The sequence below is a fragment of the Channa argus genome, chromosome 1, assembly GCF_033026475.1.
Source record: "Channa argus isolate prfri chromosome 1, Channa argus male v1.0, whole genome shotgun sequence".
Lineage (NCBI taxonomy): Eukaryota > Metazoa > Chordata > Actinopteri > Anabantiformes > Channidae > Channa > Channa argus.
The window spans coordinates 49,303,383-49,319,830 of record NC_090197.1 but is presented as its reverse complement, the minus strand read 5'-3'; the positions used below and the strand labels follow the sequence as shown (position 1 = coordinate 49,319,830).

Genomic DNA, 16,448 nt, shown 5'->3' with positions numbered 1-16,448 from the left:
TAATCCATGTATAATTTCACATGGACATATTTTATATTTTTGCCTTAAAGTATTGAGTCTTCAATTAGTTCAGATTTTTAGGATGCACGTATTTAAAAAGAGGAGTACAAATCAAAATAAATGCAGCTATGTTGTCTTTGGAGTGAAAAACAACTTTTGTGACTGACAATTTATTAAAACGTCTAAAACAGTTAGCCTTTAATATATTTTGCTTTTTGCAGTTATAAAATTATGAGTCCTGTTTTACTGTTTTAGAATAAGACACAAAAATAGACCGTTTATCATCTGTCACTGGTTCTAAATTACGTTTTGATTACTCTTGTTTTTGGCTTCCTTTCATTCAGTGAGGAGATGCTACCTGGTGGACACATCAGTGCACAGCAATAATAAACCCAACACAACGGTTTACTTATTAATGTAGTTTTATTTTGCACACAAACATGCACCATAGTTATACAGTAAATGAAATGTATTTTATAATATAAGCATTGCCAAAGCTAATCATGCAGCTATGTCACAATTGTCTATTTTATTTACATCTTTGACAGGTTTTAAAGTGGATTAAATGTTGTCATGTTTATTTAGTAAATAACCTCCTGTACTTGGCTTTATATTTTGCTTTAGTTTAGTTTGACAAGTGAGGGAAAATGTAAACACACTATAAATTACGTTTGAGCCTTTATAACCACTATTAGCTTCACATTCGCAAAAATGTTCTCTCTCATGAAACAGAGTTAGCTCCTTTTACTACACTATTCATATTACAAATGGCTTGACATAACTCATATCCTACATCTAATAATACGCCATATGCTAGACGAAGCAAGAAGTATCTCAGATCGTATTGATGTGAACCCACCTTGTGTTACAGATGTGGGCGACATGTTGCCACTGTGCCGGAACATGTTGCAGCTCCACAACCGCGGCGGGCCTCTGTGGTCACGTGATTTGTGGCCTCAGCAGCGAGGAGGGGCGTCCTGACGATGGCTGCTCAACGTGCTGCACGCAGACGTTGACAAACGACGTTATAGTTGTAGTTTTGTATAAAACAAAGTCGTAACAGCGATTAAACGTGTGTAGTTGCTGCTATGTGAAATCGCTTGCGTTTTGTAAACGAATTAGATATGAATATTCCGTCAGGATTACGAAGTGATACGTTATCTTATAAGAAGTGATTCCGGTTCAGTGGGAAGGTTTGAACTGCTCTCTGGAAAGTGACCATTGTTGTATTCAGGTCGAAGCTATTATCATTTCAACTTGCCGAGTTTCTTAGTTTTTTTTTTTTTTACGAGTTCATAGCTGAAGAACAGTGCAAGCTTTTTAGAGTGTCATGAAAGAAATGTCAAGGTAAGTTATGCATGTGGCACATTTTACACTTGTATATAATTTTGTCCGCGATTAAGAGTCTTAAAGAAAAGGCTAAAGGCTAACGTTAGCCAACTGTCACAACAACCAAACAAGGCCTAGGTTACAGCCGTAGTTGGCTAGCTAACGTTAGCTAGTTTATAGCTATTCATGCACCTAAAAATGAGTGTCTCGCTCTTATTTTATGCTGTAGAATATGCTAAGCTCTTATATAGACCGAGCCGAAAAGCGAGTCATTGGTTAAACGAATGATTCTATAGCTATCAGCTAACATTGGCCAACTCGCTAAATTAGCCAGTTTGTTAGCGCTTCCAAGCTGTTTGTAGCCTCTCGGTTAACGTACGCTAGCCGCTAGATGCGGTTCAGCAGTAACTAACTACCACATTTCCTACACGTTTCTGTTTAGTTTAGTGAACTCGCTTTTTATATTTTACATTTCGAACGGCTGCGGCGTTAATAATAAACGTATCACGTTGCTTGCATGTGGCTAAGTGTTTACACATCGATTCGCGGTTCAGGTAGGAACAGAAACCAGGAACCGTTAACAAATCACTCTTTAGGATGAGCGTAATAAATGCTGGATCGTTGCTTCTCGTATTGTTCATTATTTAAAACTTGAGTTTTAGAAACCATGACATGTAACTATGAACAGGAGCCGCTTGTTGCATTGTGTAAGTTGGCTGTCATTCACTGTTTTGGGACTTGTTTTCTCTCAGTACGATGCCTAGTGGGCAGCAGCCTCAGAAACATTATGGGATCACCTCTGCCATTAGCCTTGCACCTCCACGAGAAATAGACCACCATTACACCAAGAAGCTCTGTGATGCTATGAAACCTTTTGGGGTGTTTGAAGATGAAGAAGAACTGAACCACAGGTGATATATGACTGGGGTCATTTTCTGTTGGCCCTAACTCTACTCTTCCCCTTCCATAAATCAACTGTTACATTCAATGTGAAAGAGCCACATACAAAAATATCAGTAATACAGTAGCATTTTTCCTCACATTTATTTTTGGTGACTTTCTTGTTTGTTTGTTTTTTGTTACATTGTGCTGCGTTTTCCATGTGTATGTCATTATTAAACACTTATTGCATGTGCAAATGTGCTTGAATACACATTTTAAAAAGTAACTTTCAGTTTAAACATTTGATTATGTCAAATGGGCACCTGCTGAAATCGTTTCTCATTTCAGACTTGCAGTTCTTGGGAAGTTGAATAATTTTGTTAAAGAATGGATTGCAGAGATCAGTGAATTAAAGGTACGTTGGGACGTTAGGTGTATTTAAGTCAATTCACGGCGGAGTTACGCTCATTAACTGACTATTGAATCACCTACTAAAGTATTTACAATCGTTTTATTTTCATGCCATAAAGAAGTAAGTCATACTGACTTCATTGTATATTATTCTGTCCTTCACAGAACCTTCCACCATCGGCTATTAGCTGTGTTGGGGGCAAGATATTCACATTTGGTTCATACCGTCTTGGAGTGCATACAAAAGGTAGGTTTGAATTTTTAGGTTAATAACGAACTAAGTCTTGTCACTTATAGATCTTCCAGGTTCCAGTTTAAAAAAAAAAAAAAAAAAAGCAGTAAAAAGAAAAAATAAAATAAAATCCTGCAGAATCTAATAAGCAATATATAACAATGCACAATTCATATGTCCAGTATGATCTAATGCAGAGTTAAAGCAACCCAAAATATTTGCACATATTGCAATAATAATATGCAATATTTCCTTGTGTACATTTTGAAATTAAGAGAATTAAGAATTTTTGATTTAAAATGCTAGCAGATTTCTTTTAAGTTTAAAGTTTTCAATTCATTTACATAAGTGAAGATGTTTGAGGATTATCAGCAGAATTCACAATGGAGCTGATGGGTTAGTTAATGATTCTAAATATTATATAACCCCTGATTGATTTCTGGTGCTGTGTTTATTGTAACTAAAAATGCACCTTAAGTTTTCCTTTCACAAATGACTTTTGGCTAAGTCACATTAACCTGACAAGACAAGTTTAATTTTGACTAATCAAGTTACTAATTGATTTGACATCATTTTCATCCTGTGGGTCAGCAATGAGAAGCAGCTGCATAGCTCTTTTATAAAATGCTACTCTTTTGCAAAAAGTGAGTTAAGTCAACTGGTTAGTTAGCATAGGAGTTATAAAATGTCTTTATTTTACCAGGGGCATCAGAAATCATCCACATTAAGTCAGTTGGATCTCTGTTCTAACCCTTAAACCACACTAAAGTATTTCCTTTCCTCCAAAAACTAAGCTTTTCCAAAAGCATTCAGAGTGTAAAGATCTAAAACACTAGCCTGTTATCACATTGTGTATAGGGTAAATGGAGCTTTTCCAAAACAAAGATTTAAGCCCCTCTGTATGTGTGTTAATAAAATAAAAGTTGCTTTAAACCATTACGGTTATTATTTAGTTTACAAGGGTACTAAGAGGGCCTAGTGACTTAATGATCAGAGCATCGCATCGGGTTTGAATGCAGAAGGTCCCGAGATCAAAGCCCAGCCATCAAAGAGTACCTTGGTGCGAGACCCAAGCCCGGATAAAATGAAAGGGTTGCAGCAGGAAGGGCATCCGGAATTAAAAAAAACTCATGTCAAATCAACGTGCGGACCATGTTCCGCTGTTGCGACCCCTGAAAGGACAAGTCGGAAGCAGTTGATTTTGATTTGGTTTAAGAGGATCCTAGATTTATGTTGTCATCAGACTGTCAAACTTCTGGTTAAGATGTAGAGTTTCTAAGGACCATGATTAAATCACTAATACATACTTTTTCAGATACAACAGAAAAATATAAGGATAAATCTTAGTTGTCAATGTTGCCTCAGTAAAACAGTATAGGTCACCACAGAGAGCATTTAAGGACTGAACAGACTAAGCTCTGACCCGATAGGGGACCTGTCTGTGTGTGGGTTGTGTTGCAGCTGACTTCAGAAGTTTGTCATTTAAGTGGTCAAAATCTGCAACGCCTTTTATTTATTTTTATTTTTTTTAAACCTTGAGTGCAGCTACTTTATCCAGAATACTTATCAGATTGTCACTAACATATTGAGCAACACAGATTACACTGATTAAAGTAACTGTTCATTACAGGAGCTGATATTGATGCCTTATGTGTGGCTCCACGCCATGTAGAGAGAAGTGACTTTTTCCAATCTTTCTTTGAGAAATTGAAACAGCATGAAGAGATCAAAGACTTGAGGGTAAGCCCTTGATGTATTTCACAACATTTGTTATTAAAGCAGAGGACTTCACACTAACCTACTCACACTAGATGTTTAGAGGGAGAAACTACCATATTTCGGCATTTCCCAGTGTAGGAAGCCCCAGTTGAATCGAAGGAGTTTCAGTGTAGAAGATGAATCATCGCTCGTGGTAGCACTCCATTTTGGTTTCCTTAGAGTTGCTCAATGTTTTATACAGCTGGCTAAACAGAACTCGGCATACGCACATTGTAAAGCTATCCAAAACTGACTTAAGTTTAATATTTTGTGCTTTTGAACTCACTGACATTGTAGCTTTCCTGCAAGGGTCCACAAATATTTTTTCCCCCTGTACGTGACGTTCTGAAGAAGTAGTGTGCCGAAAACATTTTTTTCAGTTGTTATTTGGTGTTTTTCATTGGATGTCAGTCAGCTTTGTGACTTTGTCTTTTCCCTAATTTGTTTCTAATATTGTGTTTTGTTATTTTCCCCTCCCAAGGCTGTTGAGGATGCTTTCGTACCAGTGATAAAATTCAAATTTGATGGAATAGAGGTAAGTTACTTCTAGAAGGAAGCGGTCCGTGTTAAAGTCTGATTTTAAACATGTTTCTTTTGGTTCTAGTCGGGGTATAACGTACCAGCAAATAACTGAATACAGGTATACATTTTTGTGTGTTCTATTTTTGTGTTTATTTTTCTTCTCCAGATTGACCTTCTTTTTGCCAGACTGGCCTTACAGTCTATTCCAGACAACCTTGACCTAAGGGGAGATTCAATCCTAAGAAACTTGGACATTCGGTGTATCCGCAGCCTCAATGGTATGCTACACCACTTCTTGTATAGATAGGATAGTGTATACGAGTAAACAAGTAGTATTTGACAAGTACAACAGCTTTGGAAAGTATTCGGACACCATTCAGAGGCCCCGAGGTCATTTCAGTGCCACATTAGCTGTATGTTTTAGCTCATTGTCGTACTGAAAGATAGTCACCGCTCTTCTCTGAACTTCTTTGTATTCGGCTAAATTCATCCTTCTTTCCACTCTCACCACCCTTTTTTCCTGCCACTTAGAACCAGCCCCCTCCTAAAATGCTGCTGTCATCATGCTGCACTGTAGGGATGTTATTAACAGATGATGACCAATGCCTAGTGTTTGTCAGATATAGTGCTTGGAGGTCTGCCCGTAAACTTTAACTTGTGTTATCGCTCTTTTTTTCCTCAAGGGCCCTTGAAATAAAATGCTGTTTAGTAAGCACTAAAAAGTTGCACTCCATGTTTTTCATTATGTGTTAAGTGTGGATCAATGGGCTGGGACAAATTATTTAGAAGGTGAAGGGGCCCGAACACTGTGCAGCAATTGTGTATTAATCTCTAATCAATGATCTGCCTTTATCTAAAACTGAGTGTTATAGATGTCTGAATGGTTAAGGCTTATGATTTATTACAGGTTGTCGAGTGACTGATGAAATTTTGTACCTGGTGCCAAACAAAGAAAACTTCAGACTGACATTGAGAGCCATTAAACTGTGGGCGAAACGTAAGTAGATTTAAAACCGTCTACTGTGTCTGCAATTATGGGTCACATTTAGTGGTTCAATATGAATATAAACACCTGTTAACTGATCATCCCAAACTTCAGAATACAGATTTTACAATTTATGATTAAAATATGAATACTGTACAAAGTGCCAATAAGGAAGCAGTGTGTTGAATATTTATATATTATTTATATTATTAAATATTCACATATTTAGTCTTTTCACTATTTAGTGTATAATTGACATGCTTTATATTTTGATTATGGATAACACCCATTTTTTTTTACACACCAGTGACCTATCACTTATGTACTACTAATTTTCAAAAGAAAAATTCCAAAAGTTCATTTGATATGACATAACTTTCAGATGACTCTACCTGAATAACCTTCACCAACATGTCCCCGTTTTAATGTGTCTTCTCTCTTTAGGTCGAGGGATCTACTCAAACATGCTGGGGTTCCTGGGTGGAGTGTCGTGGGCCATGCTGGTGGCAAGGACCTGCCAGCTCTACCCTAATGCTGTCGCTGCCACACTCGTCCACAAGTTCTTCTTGGTTTTCTCTAAATGGTGAGAATCGGGTTCTTTGCATTTATACCTTTTGTTTTCCACTTGATGGCAGTGTTTCCTAGTTTTGTGCAGCAGCCGTTCAGTATTTATCTACAACATTTGCCGTTTGTTTCTGCAGGGAGTGGCCGAATCCTGTGCTATTGAAACAACCTGAGGACAGTAATCTGAATTTACCCGTGTGGGATCCCAGGGTGAGTATGACACTAGGATTCCTATATTTATGTAACATTATGTCCCCAATTTATTTTTAGTTACTTTACAGACAGAGAAAATACTGACCAGTCAATTTCCTATGTTTTATAAAGTTTGTCTGGTATTTTTAACTTTAGCTTAGGTCTAGGTACATTTATTGTCTCTTACATTATGTCTCCTCATTCCTCTGTCCTCATGTGACCATGACTTTGATCGGGTCCCCCCCATCATGAGTTCCAATGCTCTTAATTCTGCTCCGAGAAGGCTTCCCAGAGCAGCTTGGAGCAAAGAAGACTTCCTACATGGACGTCTTTAAAACACACATACCTCCAATGAAAATAATTTAGCATTTGATTAGATATTTGTGTTTAAATCACATCAATACAAAATAGCAGTCAAACATTGGTGTGGTCAGAAAAGTAACAGAAGTGCAGTAAAGAACTTAACTCCCTTCCATTTGCACAAAATCTCCCATCATGTCAAAATCATTTTGCCCTTTGGCTTTGTATTAATTGTTTTTCATACATTATACATCTACATCCCTCAGATGTATTGCTCTTGCATTAAAGAATACTTTGTAGCTGTTGTAATTGCTGTGTTATGTTTGTTGTTTCCCGCAATAAACCCATTTTAATTGTGTATTGGTGTTGTTTCCGTTCAGTCACAGGCCAGCAGTCACTCAGCAAATGACAGTGTAGTTTAACATACAAATTTTAAAACTTACATATTAATGTTTCATTATTAACTATTAAATGTTTCTGTTTACTATGAGGGTTCCTCATAATAAACAAAGCAAAGTTAAGTGCAAAAACAAACACTGCATGCTGGCTGATGTGGCTTAATTACAGGGAAGCCAGTGTCCTGTCTAAAACAGAATAACTATTTGCAGTGTACTTACAAATGTAATCATGGTGTGGTTTGTTATGCATGTAATGATGCTTGTCAAGCAGTTGAGGCTCAGTATGCATATGGAAACTTTCAATTTGTCATGTTGGAGAAGATTGAAATAAAGAGGCTAAAACTAACTGCATTAATACTTGTGATTGTGAACTCATTGTTTGGGCAGTGTCACGTTTATATATATGTCAAAACACACAAACCCTCTCTCCAGTCACAGATCAGGCCTCTAGCTATGCAGCCATGATTAGATTTGAGAAACATTTTTATTTTTAAATTTGTTACCTAGATCTTTTCACCTTTCGTCACGTCAGGAAAAAATGCAAATGAGGGAAACATGTAGACAGTAAAAGGCATTGGGATGTACTTAGTGTGTGGGATGTGTGGAGTTGGTGTCATGGTGCTTTTCGTTGTGTGGGTGTGAAGTTGCCTTACTCGTTCAGCAGAGTGGGTGGAGGGTGTTCACATGTGTTGGTGTAGCCTCTTCTCTTGTTCCTGCAGTGAAATCAATCTTGGTCCCCTGTCTGCCATATTTTAGGTGAACCCATCTGACAGATACCACCTGATGCCCATCATCACACCTGCCTACCCCCAGCAGAACTCCACATACAATGTCTCCACATCTACACGCACCATCATGAGCGAGGAGTTCAAATATGGTAATGCAGAATGCATGAGTGAAACAACATTGTCAAGCACTTGGTTGTGCAAAGCAAAGTTTTTGAAAGCGTTGTCTAGTTTCGCAGAAGGGCCTGATAGGTTTGTTTATCTGAATAATGTCACTATGTTGAATTGTCAGATATTTTATACATTTGTCTCTGTCAACAGGTCTCAGCGTCACAGATGAGATTCTTCAGGGAAAAGCAGAATGGTCCAAACTCTTTGAGCCACCCAACTTTTTCCAAAAGTACAAGTAGGTACTGATTTTGTCAGTGAGGATTGATGGGTAGAAGATTTTGACTGAGGCATGAAAAAAATCGCAGAGCTGTGTTTTTCAATGATTTCCCTTTTTTATTTTTTTTTTTTCAACCAACGTATTGTTTCACTTTTTGGAGTTTGGGCAAATTTGACTCATCCAAACTGTGGTCAGTAGAGCTTAGTTGCGCATTTGGTAATGAAAGTTCCTCCTACACAGTTATGTACCACAAGTATCTGTGTGTTTTGCCAGCTTCTGTTGGTGCTGCGGCTCCTCCATTGGTAGGGTTATAGTATTCTATGGTATGGTAAAAAAAATTCTGTTTGTGACTATGAAAATGCTGCTAAATCCCCCTCAATACTCTTATAGAACCTGTTAGTTATCCTGAACACACTTTGGAAAACATTGCCATAATGCTGCTTGTCCTGTAATACTATTTTGAGTCTTTAAAAGACGACCTTTTGGCTGAGTCACTTTACATCTTTGTTTTTTTGTGCTGCAGGCATTACATTGTTCTGACTGCCAGTGCATCCACAGAAGAAAATCACTTAGAATGGTGAGTTTCACTGGATTTGTTGTAGCTCTGTATATGAAACTATTGTATTGCATCAATACACTTCAGCCGAGCCGACTGGTGTAGCTGTGAATCAATGTCGTTGTTGTTTTTTGTTGGGGGATTTTTTTAGTAAATGCTACATCAACGTGTAAAAGAATGAAAAAATAAACTAAATAATAATTATTTTCCTTATTATTTCCCTCATAATATTAGTTTCCTTCCATAATCATTTGGTTGGTTGTCAGCCCACAACCTGGATTAGTTTGGATTAGTCTATGCTGTTCACCTTTTATTGTTGTTTCAAAGTTATTAAAAACACATCAGTTAGACATATCGGTTGACTTGTCATGCATAGATATTTGGAATTAAACATGTGATACAGTGTTTACCCAAATCAGCAATACTTGTACAGATAGAAGAAAACCAGTCAAATGTACATGTGGGAAGATCTCTGGTGGAATTATGGCAGTCAGGGCTCTAGTTCAAAAGCTTTTAAGAAAACCAAATGTTAAAAAAAAAAAAAAATGTATTGCTGTTGATGTAAATGTACAAGTCTAGACAAGATCTGTTCAAAATTAAAAATTAAGACAAATATAAGGATCTGTGTTATAGAGACCTGCTGCGTGAGATAAAGCGTTTTTTTCTATTTAAAATCTACATCTACAATAAGTAACTTGTAACTAAGACTGTCATTAAAGTAATACATTACATTATTCCCAAAACTCTCAACTAACTCAGCTTTTTACAAATGTACAGTAGTGAAGGGAATTAACCTAACTACCTTTGGGGAAGATGGCTTGAATTAGTAGTTCATCTGGGTGTTTTCCCTCAGGATTGGTCTGGTTGAGTCAAAGATCCGCGTTCTGGTAGGAAACCTGGAGAGGAATGAATACATCACCCTGGCTCACGTCAATCCCCAGTCTTTTCCAGGGTCCAAAGAGAATCGCAATGAGTGAGTCCAGTTTATCCATGCAACAAACTGCTAAGCCAGAACATTCTGGATTAGTAAAAGCAAATTCTGCTAATTTAACTTTTCTAAGGGCATTGTGTCCATTTTCATTTGCACTCATATTTGGAACAAGTTGAGCGTGTTAGGTACTTCTAATGCAAATTTTTTGTAGCATTGTTGCAAAAAGACTTTGAGATTAATGTATGTGTTTATGCCTATTGACTGCCTTGAACGCCACAAAAATGTCATCTGCATAAAATACGGCAAAAAAATACACAGGAATTGATGATTATTTTTATTTTCCTGCAACAGAAATGACTTTGTGTCCATGTGGTTTATTGGGATCATCTTCAAGAAAGTGGAGAATGCCGAGAGTGTGAACATTGACCTGACATATGACATCCAGTCCTTTACAGACACTGGTAGGCTCTTTCGTTGCATATACAACCATGAGAAAGAAATAAAGTAAAGGTGTTCAGGGCCAATTTCTGCTTCATGACAAAACCAAAAAGATGAGACTAGATGTGCTACGCTATTAAGTAATCAGTAAGTCAGTAATCATGAAACTTCATCATGACGTGTTGATCTTTTCAGTGTATAGACAAGCCAACAACATCAACATGCTAAAAGACGGGATGAAGATTGAAGCAACACATGTGAAGAAGAAACAGCTCCACCAGTATCTTCCTCCTGAACTGGTGCAGAGGAAGAAGAGAGTAAGATCTTCCTGTGCATCTTGAGACAAATCTTTATTAAGACGTTATGGTTATTGTCTTATAATTTTTCCTCTTTCATGTTTCTTCTCCCACGTGTATTTTTCGTGCAGAGCATAGCTGAGTTAAACCGTAGCTCAAATGGTGGGAGCTCTAAGCGAATGTCTCTGGACAGCAGTCATCTGGACAGCTCCAGAGACACAGACTCTGGGACTCCCTTTAGCTCCCCAACCAGCAAACCCTCCAAACCTGCATCCGACACAGATGATGGGTATGATACACTTGATGATTAAGTCTTTTTTCTGCTGATTGTGCAATTTTTAGACTTGACATAGTCCCCTTTGATATTTTGGGATTTGTATGTTTTAGATTTTTGCTATCTTGGGATGTATTAATTTGGGTTTTCTTTTGTGTGTAATTTAGTGTCAGCCCTCCCAAGCAGCTATTAGTGGAAGGCTCCTCAGCACCCACTACAGCACCAGCTGCTATTGACCAGGGCATGTCTATCCCGGTTATTGGATCAAGTGGGTTTTTTTAGAGATTGCTACACAAATACCGTGGATATCAGAAATGTGACTGAAAAATCCTGATCTAATTTAATCATCTTTGTGTCCCCTTCTGAAGAGCCTCCAGTTAAAGGGAAGCCTCCTTCCCCACCGGCCAGCAGCTCTGTCAGCACAGTGCTGAGTGGCAGCGCTAAGCCCAGTGCCACTAGCAGCCCCAGAGAGGAGTCCAATGGCCTGGAGGACTCAGTCAATGGAGCTCCTAACAAGAGACCACACTCGCCAACACAAGAGGACCTGGCCAAGAGGCACAAAGACACAGAGGTTGGAGAAAGTTGCTGTATAAATTTATATTGAATACACTTGACTGTGTTTACATGCATTAACTACTTCCTCTGAGAAAACAGCTTTGTCAAGTAATCAGGGAGGGGAGTTTACATGGACCTTTGCGTATACAAACTGAAAATGAGTAATCTGAGAGGGGGGCGGGGGGGGGGACAACAAACACAATGTGTGTTCTAAAAAATCTGCCACAGAGTTTATAATTTTGTAGCTAAGCCAATAATGTACTGTTTATTCCAGGTGGTGTCTAATGATGACTCTACATTTAAAGAACCATATCCCCCATCCTCTGACTCCGCCCTCCATGGAGAAGGACCCAATATTGTAGGTGTTTTATACTGTCTGCTTCTCTTAACAGTTGTGTATAACCCTATATTTTTTTAATATATATATATATATTTTTTTTTATTTTATTTACTTGTCTTTTCACCATCAGACACCTCTTTCTGGATCAAATGCAAAGCCCATTCCAACCATCGATACCTCAAGGACACAGGTAATGTCTTCTTTGTAAACCATTGGTGCTGTTTTACACCTGATTGTTTTTTTTTTTGTTTTACATTTAAGTAATTCTTTGCCTATGGACTTCTCGAAGCAGTCAGGTACATGTGTGGTGATATATGCTCTTGCTGTTTCTCACCTCAGAGACTTCCCAGCATGGAGCTGCCAGATGCCTCCTCGCCTCTCCCAGCCAGCAACAGTTGTCGTGTTGTGAAGAATTCTATTAAACTTGCCCTCAACCGCCACAAGTGAGCTTTATCTGTTTTTGTCTTTGAGCACTGTACGGTTAAACTGTTGATATTGTTTGTTTTGAGTTTTTAATGTTTTGTGTCTTTACCCATTTTAATTTAATGTAGCATCACACCTCCCAAGCCCCCTGTGTTTGAAGGCACACTTAACACAGATGCTTCTCCAGCCAGTGAAGAAAAGGGCATGTCCATCCCCGTCATTGGCTCAAGTGAGTATGTGGTCTTTTTGCTATTAACTCTGGTGATTGTTGTTTTGTCCAGTGTTAATTTTCCCAAGGTTTTTCCCCAATGGTTATGAAAGGAAGACAGACTAAAACTAAATAAAAAGTAAATACTAAAAAAAAGTGATAGGATAAATGTTTCAATTTTTGTTAGAGTAATAAAATTGTGGTGGAAAATGGACAAAGAACTTAAAATGCCAAATCTAGCGAGGCTAACGGATTAATGAATTGATGCAGTCCATAATCCCATTTAATTTAAAATAGAATTTCTGTTTCCCGAAAGGATCATAAAAAGTACTTACCAGTCACTGCACACATACCTTTCACATTCCACTAACCTTGTGATTGACAAGAACAGCATCTGTAAGCACAGAAACTGTCCCCAACAAAGATCGGTACATGTCACAATTAGAAACGCACAACATTCAAAAAGCGAAAACATTTTAGTGTACAGCTTAATCCTAATCGGGTGCTGAAATTTACACTTTTTCTCCTTTCTTTTGTTCTGTAGAACACACGATATCCAAACACATGGCGCCCCCAATCGGCAGCTCCATCCCCACATTAGTGAGCCGAGGAGCTGACCCACTGAACGGAGCAGCCTCAAAGAGACCCCTCTCCCCCACAGTGGAGGAGCAGGCCAAGAGGCTGAAAGAAACAGAGAAAGCAAGAATTCACATAGCCTGAAGAAACAGGCAGATTGGATTCAGGTAGATTGGATTCACAGACACAGAGGTGGGGCTTTACAGTTAAGTCACACATCGAGGAGATGACACACAGGGACAGGCAGTACGTTCTGGTCAGTCAGACTCATGAGTGACGCAGCAGGACAGACAACTCAAAATGTTGAGAGATAACAGGTTTGCCAATGAATAGATTGATTTGGTCAAAGTTGTCAGCACCCTGTCCCACTCACAACCTGAGGGCATTTAACACACCTTTATGGAGTTTTCTGACATGGGAACTAAAGCGACAGTTTTTTACTCTTCTTCTCCCTGAGTGTTTAAAAATGTACAGTACAGACAGAAAATGAGCTGCTGTTCTATTGATTTATTTCCCTCTTTTTCCAGTTGTTTTAAAACAGCCGAGGACCTTTATTGTTGCTTGCTACACACACTTCAAGTGTATGCGGATCTTTTTTTTTTTTTCTTCCACACAGAAACCTGTACAGTAAATGTCGATGTACATAATGCTTTTGTCTTAAAAAAAACAAAAAGAAAATATCACTGTTAAGTCTTTTGACCATTCTATTGTAGTTTTATCTAAAAAGAAAAAAAAGTTTAAAAAATTATTATTTTTTTTGTTGTTTGTTGTTTTGTTTTTTTTTTTCCCCACTTCTTTGTCCCAGAAAAGTCTTCAGCCCTGAATATTTTTTTGTAAACACTGTATAGATTTGGATACAGTTGCAGGGAGGATTTATTGAGGGCTTATTTGGATATAACAGAAATCACCACCACAACTCTCTGGACCACCAGTCCTCTCCGAGGACTCCAGGTTAGTATCGAACTCGCAGCATGTCGGTGACTGTAGATGCTTCTCAGGTGCTGGGAAAAGCAAGGAAATCATCCAACACCAGGACACATCACATGTCTTCTGGAAGTGATGGAGTAGTCTGGAGCTTTTTAGTCAGGGCTTAGCCCTGGCAAGGATTAGTACAGAGAAGGAGGGGAATGTGATTCTTATCCTTCTGTTTAGTGTTGCTTCAGTGTAACAGTATCATGCTCATTGAAAAGTTTGAGGTTTCTGCTTACTTTTCGCAGTATGCTTAGGTCCTACGTAGGTAAGTGTGGTGGACACAAAAACAACGCTCGACAGTATAGTACCAAGAAACTGTTTCAACATCAGTTGTGTGATTGACAGATTGTCCAAGTCCTGAAATTATCCTCCAGTCTATTAGGAAGGCTACACAACAAAGCCCCCTCTAGACCCCTACCACTTTACCATGGTCTGTTTAATAGTGAAGCTTGATCCTGATGAAGTAATGTTCTGGTTGTTTTTGTGTTCCATGTCCATGAAAGAGTTTGTGGTGCTTTTGTTAAAAAAAAAAAAAAAAAAAAACAATGGTTCAAAGCTTTTTTTCCCCCTTTACTTTCTTTTGATGAGTTGTACTGGTTTGTGTGTATGCATGCATATATGATTGGCTGTGTGTGTGAGTGTGTGAGCGTGCATGCATAGATGGTTGTGCTTGTGTTGGAGAGAGACATAATTCCCTTTTGTTTTGGGTGTTACCCTCTGTGCCTCCTGTGGAGGTTCTTAAAAAGGCATCTCCTGGGGCCACGGGTGGAGTTGGGAGGTCAGGAGCCAACTATATTTTTCCTACCTTTGGCCCCAGTCATCCATCTTTTATGGTCTGAAGCTGGGTGTCTTTGTGTTTGATTTCAGGACAGAGGTTATATGTATACAACAAAGCGTAAAGTGATGCTAAAGAAGCGCCCTCTTCAGTGGAGCAGGTAGAGAGCCAGGACACAGGCTCTTTTACCGGCATAAATGTCCCCAACTAAATGTACAGAGAACAGTTTTTTTCAAAAGGCATAATATTCATTATTGGGGGTTTTCTTATCACTTTATTTATATTTGCATATTTGTACCATGTGATTTTTTTTTAATAGCATTCATAGCAGGTAGGTCTTTTTGAATGACATCTGCACCACTCTGTTTGAGACAACTCTTGTTTTGCTCTTTGGAGACATCTAACACGCGTCATTTAGATGTTTGTTTCTAAAATGTATTAAAAGGGTATTTTTGTATGTGTTTATCACTTCCTTTAATGAATCCGTACACACATTAAACCCCTAAAGACTAGTCTGGTGTCTGTGTTTTTGTTACATTTGGTTGTATTTTACACGTGCTAGTAGTAATAGGATGGATCTCTGACCCACATGCCATGTTTTCCCTGCCGTGTCAGTTCTCAGTACTGAAAAACATGTTATTCTTGTTAACTAAAAAAATGATGATTACATGAGTTTATCCATTGAATCTGATAATGTGTTTCTTTGGAGTTAATTAAGCCTACTAAACTGACTATTATGGTAGGATTGATGCCAGATCTTGTTTCAGTGGTCAAAAAAGAATTTTAAATATCGAAATGGACAAGAATGTCGTAAATTGCTCAAGAAAGTGAACATTTAGATATGTGCATTTTTACATATACTGGAAGAACTCAATCTGTCCTAAGGAAGCTACTCAACAGGCTTTTTATTCTATCAGTAATCTCTATGGTTAAGAACTTGATAATACAAAGGGAAACTAACATGCATAAAAAAGCCTTGAGTTTGCAGTTTCATTTAAACTAGTCTCATGTCTATTGTTACCAATGTTGCTTCTAAGTAACATTGCATGTGACCAAACTTTATGCAGGCAAACAGGTAGCTGCTGGTTTAGATGAACCATAGATGGATCTAGATGCTTCTCTTGCATCAGTATGACATTATTCACGGGGTTAATAGTTATTTGTTAGTTAATTTTAATGAAGTGATCTAAAAAAATCTAAACTTTGGTGAAAAGGCTAATGCTAGGCTACCTGCATGTCCATAATATCGTATTATATATTTTAATAAGACAAAAGTAAATTTGCAGAACAAGAGCCTCGAAAGCTCACGTACGTTTTGTTCCTTCTTGAATTCGAACCTAAACATTCGCCCCGTTTGTCCTGCAACACGATTTTTCTCTGTTTTCACGTTTGTGTTTGAAACTGCCTCCACGCTCTGC

General features: G+C 38.2%; 1 protein-coding gene across 4 annotated transcripts; it reads left to right on the top strand.

The window, feature by feature from the left end:
• The first annotated feature begins 957 nt into the window (after nucleotides 1-957).
• papolg (poly(A) polymerase gamma) lies at nucleotides 958-15,542 on the top strand. Of its 4 annotated transcripts, none has more exons than XM_067529240.1 (24): nucleotides 965-1,347; nucleotides 2,082-2,240; nucleotides 2,560-2,626; nucleotides 2,788-2,869; nucleotides 4,485-4,594; nucleotides 5,094-5,147; nucleotides 5,301-5,412; nucleotides 6,042-6,131; nucleotides 6,564-6,702; nucleotides 6,821-6,893; nucleotides 8,330-8,450; nucleotides 8,620-8,704; nucleotides 9,210-9,263; nucleotides 10,096-10,215; nucleotides 10,525-10,634; nucleotides 10,807-10,928; nucleotides 11,039-11,196; nucleotides 11,349-11,449; nucleotides 11,550-11,752; nucleotides 12,011-12,094; nucleotides 12,207-12,266; nucleotides 12,416-12,519; nucleotides 12,628-12,732; nucleotides 13,252-15,542. In XM_067529240.1, the coding sequence occupies exons 1-24, from the start codon at nucleotides 1,331-1,333 to the stop codon at nucleotides 13,322-13,324; spliced, it is 2,403 nt and encodes an 800-aa protein (XP_067385341.1). In that variant the 5' UTR covers nucleotides 965-1,330; the 3' UTR covers nucleotides 13,325-15,542. The 4 variants fall into 4 exon arrangements, with proteins under 4 accessions (XP_067385361.1, XP_067385341.1, XP_067385332.1 ...); XM_067529231.1 differs by having other exon boundaries at nucleotides 966-1,347; nucleotides 12,628-12,728; XM_067529251.1 differs by lacking the exons at nucleotides 965-1,347; nucleotides 2,082-2,240; nucleotides 2,560-2,626; nucleotides 4,485-4,594 and having other exon boundaries at nucleotides 2,795-2,869; nucleotides 12,628-12,728.
• Nucleotides 15,543-16,448: the final 906 nt, after the last annotated feature.

Excerpts from the sequence above, each read along its gene's own strand:
- papolg (XM_067529231.1), top strand. Across the intron at positions 5,148-5,300 it reads TCAAATTTGATGGAATAGAG|ATTGACCTTCTTTTTGCCAG; the intron begins GTAAGTTACTTC and ends TTTCTTCTCCAG. Across the intron at positions 8,451-8,619 it reads GAGCGAGGAGTTCAAATATG|GTCTCAGCGTCACAGATGAG; the intron begins GTAATGCAGAAT and ends CTCTGTCAACAG.